Source organism: Schistosoma mansoni, chromosome 1, assembly GCF_000237925.1.
Source record: "Schistosoma mansoni strain Puerto Rico chromosome 1, complete genome".
In the NCBI taxonomy this organism is placed as follows: Eukaryota; Metazoa; Platyhelminthes; class Trematoda; order Strigeidida; family Schistosomatidae; genus Schistosoma; species Schistosoma mansoni.
In genome coordinates, this window is record NC_031495.1 from 25908263 (window position 1) to 25917654 (window position 9392).

Sequence of the window (9392 nt, forward strand, 5' to 3'; positions counted from 1 at the left end):
TGGTTGTCACAAAGTGAGATTCAAAGTAAATACAGAAACAAAAGTTTTTTTTATTATTCTATTCTACATCTTTCATCAAACTATCTAACGGTGAAGCATACTCATCCATGAATGATTTATAATATACAGGATGAGCTTTTAAACATCCTAATAACTGAGAATGAAGTTGAATAAACAAGTTTCGATTTTGCTGTTTTTCAAAAGCATCCTCGCTTTTTAGAAATCTGTCAATGTTCTGCATAAAATTTCGAAAGAAGTATCCACAGGGGCCAGATATATATGAACTAACACATGAGCAATGCCAATTGAACTGGCCATTTTCAGTTCGAAATCCAGGCTTTGAAAATTTACGATCGATATCGTAGTAGTCTTCTAAACGCAATGTTGAGTGAGCCTCTTCTCTAGTTAAAAATGTAACGTCATGCTTGATTGGGTTGGACATGTTAAATTCCCTTGCGATGACTTTGATTCAGTAAACCAATTAATAAGAATGAAGTGGTATTGATATAGTGTTGTTTAGAACACGAATCCAACGACCATTAAAGATCCACACAATATTGAAAAAACTATGAGACAAAAATAATAAATAGTAAAATGTTATTTATAGAAAAAACTTTTGAGAAAAACACTTCGACAGTTGTCTATTTCCGGAGGAAAACTATACGTTTATAGAAAATGTTTACGTTTTTTATTCAGGAAACGATAACTACATATTATTGAACGAAATATGCATGGAGGAAAATGTTTCTTACGGTCTTCGGTGGGCGACTAATCGACACAAAATCTTAGTTAACAGCTCTCCGGACTACTCCTATCATAACAGAGTACTTAATCGGTTGAAATTTTCCAGTAACATAAAAGCACTGTTTCAAAAAAAATGAACGCGTAAAATAATGTTGAAAGCATAACCTCCATCTATTCCCGTTTAGCAGAATTCCTATTGTAATTAACATGTGGTATAAACCACCTTGGGAACACGAGAAATACCAGAAATCGTGAGGATGAAAGGCAGACAAATTCGTATAAAAACTTGATATCAACGTTACAGATGTGATAACCATCACACACAGGACAGTGAGACAATAGTTGCCTTCGAAAACCGGGTTCGCCTTCAAAATGCTAGGATTGTTAAAGCTAAAACTTGATTCTTATACTAGAAAATTGACTCAAAGTGATATAAAATGTTGGACTGACACTCCTTGATTACGCAGCAACTGATGCTTGTCAGAAATGGTGTAGTGTGTGTATTACATGACAAGACATGAGACTGAACAAATTTTTTACACACCAAAAAAATGCAGGTAGAAACAGCCAGCCTCTAGGGCAATCGGCCTCGACAACAAGACTTTCATACCTAAGGGGAAGCAGGAAATACAATGGGCAGCTTGGGTACAGCTAGACGATTCGGACTTTGCAAATGACCTAGCTCTTCTATCCCATATACAAAAAGTGCAAGTGAAGGAAGCCAGTGTAGCAGCAGCCTCTACTGCAGTATGCCTCAGCATACATAAGGGAAAAAGCAAGGCTCTGAAAGACAACAAAGAGAGCACCAATCAAATCACACTTAATGGAGGAGCTCTGGAAGATGAGGAAACTCACGTGCCAGGACAGTACCACCAATAAATAAGAACGATCTGATGCAGATGTGAAGGCAAGGACTGGCAAAACAAGGGGCGCATTCCTACGGTTGAAGATTATATGGAACTCTAAACAAATGACATCCAACATCGGAGTAATAATATTCAATAAGAACGTCAAGACAATTCTACTGCACGGAGATGAAACTTGGAGAACTACTACAATCATCATCAAAAAGGTGTAAGCATTTATAAACAATTGTTTACGCAAGATACTCCAGATCTGTTTGCCCAGTACGGAGTTGAATGGAGAATGCTGGTGGACAGCCTACACTCCACTACGAAGGGTAATAGGTGCAAGTAACATGAGACTGAACTTCAAAAACGTAAATACTGAAAAGTCAAGAGGTTTGGTGGTTGCCCGACAATCCATATCTGTAACATTGGCGGCATTTGTGACAATACCATGAGACATACCAAAATTTATGATGAATATGCAAATAATGAGAACTATCTCCTCACACTAAATTCAACAGCTTTGAAGCATTATGTAGACAATACACGGCTCAAAAGTGGAATAGTCTGAACGGATAAACCTAGCTTTTTTTGTTTCTATGCAAACTGAAGTTTAATTTTTTTTCTAATCAGTAGGTTACAGACTCGAAAATAATTTTGACTTCTTACCCTATCAATGAATCGCAGTTATCAGTACAACAAACAACCGGAAAAATGAACATAACGAATCGCGGAATAATAACTTTAGCCTAGCTAGAATGTTTAAAGCATATTCCATACACACAAGAATGAGATTAATATCAAACCAAGGTCGAAGGTAATATGAAGCGGATAGGTCAGGATTACTGCTATATGAAAAGTCGCTTGACATGTCTCTACACATCATTGTGCGTTTGATCACTCTGTCATTCGTTTCCAAATTTGTTGTTGTGAATATACATACTAAAATATGTATATACTGTAGAGTACCACGGAGACGGACATATATATATATATATATATATATATATATGACTAAACAGGTGTAAAATCTCTGAAAGTCTGCGCGTTTGCGTCAATGAAAGCCTTTTTATGCGAAACCATGGTTACTTCGTTAAAATATGGATGAGAAGGAACTGCAATTCTATTAGATAACATCCTATTTAAATTCACTATTTCTTATCGGTTATTGTTTGCGACAAAAAGTACAAGCGGGACGTTCGTAATCTAAGTCCAACTTATTTTGGTTTGATTGATCTATAAACGATACGCAAACACATTATCAACACTCAGGAACCATCCAAAATTAATTATCTCCCTTGTCACGCAATATGGCGCTTGAATACAATAACAACCCCGTTGAATGAAAATACGAAAAGAATAGTAGTTTTTGATGCTGTTCACCACAACACATCGGTTTCACAAAGTTTCCAGTGAATAGAAAACTCTAATCCAGGTTTACATAACAGGAAGTTTTTCACCACAATAACAGTTAAACCAAACTTTTGTACGGTCTAATACCTGATGACTTTAAGACAAACACACACGTAACGCTAAGTTTCAAAAAATGGGTTTGTTAGGTCCAAAAGCATTTCCTAGTATTCTATACATCAAAACCAAATCACCTCTTAATTTGCGATAGTAAAAATTAAAATGTCTGGCTTTGCAAGACGCCTTTTGTATGGTAAACCCCGGAATTCTAGAATTGCAAGTGTAGCTTCCCTCTGTTTTCCAGGATATCCGAGTCATCTTTTAAACATGAGCTTATAGCCTGAACGCAATTTTCAAGCTTAGTTATCACTAAGATTTTGTATACTGCAGTGAACGTGATAACTTGGTGAATGTCCGTCTTAAAGCCCATAGGGTTCTAAACCTCCAAGTTGCAACCTCCAGGCAGTAGGCCGTGGTCTTAAAATCATGGCTCACTGTCACCTCAAGATACTTGTGAGACCAGGCGGCGGGTACATGCACTTATCCTTTGCTGTACCCATTTATTTTTGTATTTCCAAAGTGCATGTAGACACACTTCGCCGCGCTGACAGACATCAGCCATACTTTAGGTCAGTTTGTAGATGTAAATAAATCCCCAAAATCAATAGCTCATTAAGTGTTCGACATTGGATGCTGACCACGTTGTTAAAGTGGACTTGTTTAACTGAAGGCTTCCGGTCATGCATCCGTACCAGATCACGTCGGGCTCACCAGTGTAGACCATCAACGTTGATGGTCTATGTCGAAATGATTGGAGGCCTACTCGAGTAAGACGGGAACGGTGTAACGAACAAGCTAACTTCGGAGTTGCACCTTGCGACCAGCACCTTACGTGGATTGCCCCATCGACGTATCAAGAGACCGTGGATGCTCTGAAGACTGTACAACACAAAGGACGTTATTACAGGAATATATTAGTTAAAGGAGATACAAGCGAAAAATTAATCAAAATATGTATGTCTGCCTAATGTGCGCATGCATCTGTATCTCCCGTTATTTCTCTCCAGATTCCACATCATCAGAGTGTAATAACATTGGGAACTCAACTATGCTTAGGAGGTCATTTATGTAGACAACGTCCACTGATTTTCTGTTGTCTAGAGTCTTTAACCATTGCTTCGTTTGATGTGCGAGATAAACCCTTTCTGAAACAACGTTGTTCGCTATTTAACATGCTGTTGGTTTCCATAAATGTCATCATGATCTCTTTGACTATTATTTACTGTATTCTAACTACGACACCGGTGAGGCTGAGTTACCCGACTGTATAACTCCCTCAAATGAGTACATGCCTCTTCTACTGACGCCTCTGAGACAATTATCCAGTTTTCAGCCGATGCTGCAGAGTTCACTGCTTCCATGTCCGCCTTTCATATTTTGGGATGGGCCAGCGCAACTGTTTGACAGGCCATCTCAGTCATGAGTTTGAATAAGATGGCTACACGATCATTTCTCCCTAAAGTATGAGGGAAAGTCATTTGACCAACATCATCGCCGTGTGTGAGGACCAAGTCGAAGAGGAACGAGGAGCTTCGTAATTCACTTCTGGTGGGGTCTCTAATGTGTTGAAGTAAAGCTAGTGTAATTCAGTTTTCTAACAATTTACAAACAAATGATCATACTTCTAAGTTTAAGTAGTTTATATACGGTGCATTAAAGTCACCTACTATAAGGCTTTTACCCCTATTACACCAGGACTTAAGTGTGCTTAGGGGGAAGTTATCTACTACTTATTCTAGACTGCAGTATATTACAGCTGATTCAATATCTTTCCGTCTACATTTTAGCCTGCAGCTCACCCGTTCACATGTCTCTGAGTCGTGTGCCTCTATCTCGACACTTCGTATGGTTGGCGTACTCCTCGTGTACATGATAACCACACCTCCCCTACGGTTCAACCTATCAGCCCTACTGGATATTTAACCAGTCAACTGAATTTCATTACCAAACACTTCCGACCTTCACCATGTTTCTGAGACAGCGATGTCATCAGGGTTTTCTATATCCCCCATTGTCTTGAGCTTCGCCATTTTACTTAGGCTACAAGCGTTTGTGTAGCATGCCTATAATTCTGTGGAGAATTTTCTCTTACAATCCTGAGTGCTTTGGGGGTCGTTTTGCTCCGAACTTTTACAATCTGAAAACCCTTAAGTACAAGGTTTCTTTCACCGTTTCGGTGGAGCTCATTTACTTCTATTCCTGCCGATCATCTCTTAACACCATCGACTAAGTTAAGATCTTCCCGTACGTTTATTTCGTACCTAGTCTGTTTGCGTGAGTTTTCAAGTTTCAAGCCTCTTTCTTCGGCCGAAGCAAAGGTAACCTTCGACAGGTGGCTTTTCTGAATACTTTCAAAATCCACCTTCTGTCTTATCCTATGAGGCTAATAGAGGCTAAATTTTGAAACTGTTTCCGGGAGTAGCTTGTTCATTAAGGACTTGTGTGGCTGAGGATGTGCCCGAATCTAGCTTCTGGTTTCTTTTCGTAAAATTCTCCTAACTTATGGAAAATGAGTGACCTATCAGCGAGGTCCGTCTTGGCACACTATGAAATTTTAATTTCTGAAATATCCCACCTTCATTCCTATTCGGCGTCAAACGCAGAGTTCTCACTCTGTTTGCTTACTTTCCTTTTTCCTGGGTATGACTGTAAGTTAACCATTCACCATATTTTATCTCTTGATCACATCCTCTACACTACTCAGACTTTGCTCCTTCATAGTCTGCTTTGTACTGATATATATGAATTCGGAACTAAAACCGCGGATTCAAATACCATAGTGCTGTCTATAACTTCTTTCTTCTCAGCGTGCTTTTTCTTTTTCCTTATGACCATGCCTACATCCATATGTATGTTATCTGCTTCCTGATGGGGTCACCTTGATAGTCTCGAGAAATGAAAGCATGTGGTCTGACTCTCGAACAGATGAATCGCGTTTCTGACCTGAACTCTTCCAGAACTATTGAGACTATGGTTCTGTAATAACTGACGCATGTTCAACAAAAGTGTCTAAAGATAGCTTATAAGATTATCAGAGGAGGTCGTGGGCCTCTGTTCGCCGATATTACTGCGTTTGTAAGGGAATGTAATGTTTGTTTAAAGGCTAGCCATGTAGCAAAAAATGGTCGATCACCGAGGTCATGTTTTGTTGAAGGATGCGGCTGGAGACACCATACCCCGTTACACAGGAAGCAAGAAGAACAGAGAGATGGCAGTAGTGATGCTTACATTACTACCCAGTCCTGTGCGGAGGGAAGTGTTAAGCGTATACTGAGACCAGTAGCATTGTCAGTAGTGCCTGTATGGATACAAAATGGTGAGATTATTCAGACGTGCACCTTTTGAGATAGCGGATCAGATACGGCCCACACTGTTGATGATCTGGCTGATGAGTTAGGTCTCAAGGGAAAACCAAAAATGATGTCTTTAAAGACTCTTAATAATAAATCGTCATTGATATCCAAGGAGGTCGATGTAGAGTTGCACTCGATAGATTTTTCGTCATCCATTAAGGTGCGGCAAGTGTTCAGAGTCAAAAAGCTACCGGCGGTTCATAGGACTGTGCCAATGGCGAATAAATGGCAACCTGGTCTCATTTAAAAGACATAAGTTTTCCGAGAGTAGAAGATGAGAATGTTGAACTGTTGATTGGGTGAATCGCGCCGGGTATACACGAGATGAGAGAGATAAAAACCGGAAATATGAATGAACCGTCTGCTGTGAGGACTCTATTGGGTTGGACGCTGTTCAGCCCCTACGAGGAACTTCATGATGGCAGCTGTGTACTTAATTACCTCTCAGATAAGGAGGAATTAGGGGATAAGTTTGAACAATTGTACTCAACTGAATTCAAAGATTCATTTGTTTGTACTACATCAGTGTCTGTAGAAGATCGTATAACGCCCAAAAAGTGTAAAAAGTTAAGAATAGTGTATGCTGGAACGTCTTTAAACAAGAATCTTTATTCTGGACCTGATTTAGTCAGTAACTTAGTAGATGTATTCGTCAGACTTCGGCAACGACCAATAAGTCTTACGGCAGACATTGAAGCCATGTTCCATGAAGTAGTAGTTTCGGCACATGATCGAGATCCTCTTAGGTGTTTGTGGTGGCCAGGTGGGCAATTAGAGAAGAAGCCAGAAGACTACAGAATGAAAGTCCATCTGTTCGGAGCAACCTCATCGCCTTGTTGAGCCACGTTTGCCTTGAAGAAAATGATTCCTGATAGTCAAGATAAATTTCCCAGGGTTGTGACGCAATCAGCTAAGGCACAAAATTCGCCTTGTGGACCCATTTTTCCCATCTTCTAGATACTGTTCGGTATGTTATTTATGTCTCTTCTTTTTCCTATGTAATAGACTGCACTGTTTATTTGTATATTAACTATGTTAATTTGCGTTTTAGAAACAGATGAAGTTTATCAAGCCAAATAGCTTACTTGTTCTAACTTTGGCGAAACCAAGACTCTGTGCTCGACAGTCTAGAGAATAGCTTGGAGTTTCACCTGTGAGAACTTGCTTCGTACAAGCATGTTTTGCACAACCAGCGTGATAATGGCTTGCAGAGCCTTTTATATGCAGCCTGTGTGACTCCGGTACATATATTGTGATACCACTTATTGCGGTTGTCATGTTGAATTCCATCATTGACCGGGAAATACTGTGCAGGTTTGCCATAACGATATTTTACTTGCGCCATAAATTTGTTTTGTGATCTCACAGGAAGAACAGAAGCAGGAACTGATCTCTAGACAAAGTGTTCTATAGGTGGCTTTATAGGTGATAGACGCTGAACACAACAAAAACAAAGGTTTGTTTATTACTGTACCTAACAACAGTAAAAACGTCCGACTTCGGTAGATAGAAAAAGACCTTAACAACTTTGGATACAAACAACACTCAGAGATATACTCAACGAGGATATAAATACCAGTACCTTTTTTTATCCGTACTCAAATACAGATGATAAAGTTCTCTACAAGATAGGGGTGGATTTCACTGACACAGATTCAATTAAATCAGAAACAGCAGTTTTGATGCGTAACTAAACGATCAATACTGTAAAATATATTCTAAGGAAAAACAGGCTGCAGTTAAAATCAAGTCGATTTTGTAATCATGGCAGTCTATTAGCAACCAATCAGAATGAAGTGAGAATTATTATATCCGTATTCTGCATATCAGGTAGTTTATGAAAAGAAGTCGCCTCATGTGCATCTGCTGTATATTGCTGTTTTACTCCCATTTTCAACTGCTATGTCTTACCTTTGAAAAGTAGAATCGTTGTATTCACCAAATACAAACTTGACAGACAATTCCCATTAAAACATTAAAAATTAAAAAAGCCAAGTTCAGAGAAGGGATCTCTTTTCAATCAATTTATTATCAAGCTGTACAATCGTATATATACGAAACTTTTTTGATAAAGTACTAATTCCGTGAGGAAATGTGAAAATAATATCAAAAACTATTTACAAAATAAGTTTGTTATGCCTATCTCCACATAGCTCCCAAAGAGTGTTTGAAGGTGTAGGGTCACTGAATATCGAACAGATCATTGATCCCTGTCAAGGTCAAGGATGGTCAACGCGCACAAATCAATCGTACGCCATGGACTAGCCTACGCAGCAGTGGTTATTCTTTCACTTCTGTACTTCCGTGGTTGTACCTTAACTAATATATTCTTGTAATAACGTCCTTTGTGTTGTACAGTCTCCATAGCGTCCATTATCCTTTGATGCGTCGATGGTTCAAACCACGTAAGGGCCGGTCGCGAGGTGTGACTTCAGCGTTAGTTGGTTCGTCACCACTCTTCTAACTCTAGTAGGCCCCCAATCATTTCGACATAGATCATCAACGTAGATGATTCTACAAAGGTAACACTAGGTTGTAGCACGAAAAGGAAAACACAAGAGTATAGTACATGTCAGTAATACACAATATATTAATGTACAGAGTTACATGAATGTACTCGAGCACAACAAAAAAATGAAAATACGGTCAGTGACTTAGTTACCTAATAATAAACAGTTAATCACAATATTTAAGTCTGCCTGGAGTGCACGTGCATCTGCTGCATTAATTGTTCTTTTAATCGCTTTGATGGAGATAACGGGGTTCATGACATGTTTAACAGAACTTTAGTGATATTTTCATTAAAAAGCCAAGCGAGCTCGTAGACTGATGCAAAGTACCATACGGGTGTCCTTTTGTTACTAGTGTTCCATTAGTGTGGGTAAAAGCGTTGCTTGCATATCGTAGGGCATTTGAGAAAGCAGCTATGGGATTAGATGCATGGACGCGCGTCCATCCATCAACTTCCGTGACACTT

The 9392-nt window shown here is 39.2% G+C and overlaps 1 protein-coding gene across 1 annotated transcript; it reads right to left on the reverse strand.

Annotated features, from left to right (window-relative positions):
• Position 1: 1 nt before the first annotated feature.
• On the reverse strand, positions 2 to 3139 carry Smp_062830.1 (putative intermembrane space import and assembly protein 40, mitochondrial precursor (Mitochondrial import inner membrane translocase TIM40)). Its single transcript, XM_018793837.1, has 2 exons — positions 3117 to 3139; positions 2 to 566 (listed from the first exon to the last, which is right to left on the reverse strand). Exon 2 carries the CDS (start codon positions 440 to 442, stop codon positions 59 to 61), a length of 384 nt encoding a protein of 127 aa, XP_018648309.1. The 5' UTR covers positions 443 to 566; positions 3117 to 3139; the 3' UTR covers positions 2 to 58.
• Between the last annotated feature and the right edge of the window lie 6253 nt (positions 3140 to 9392).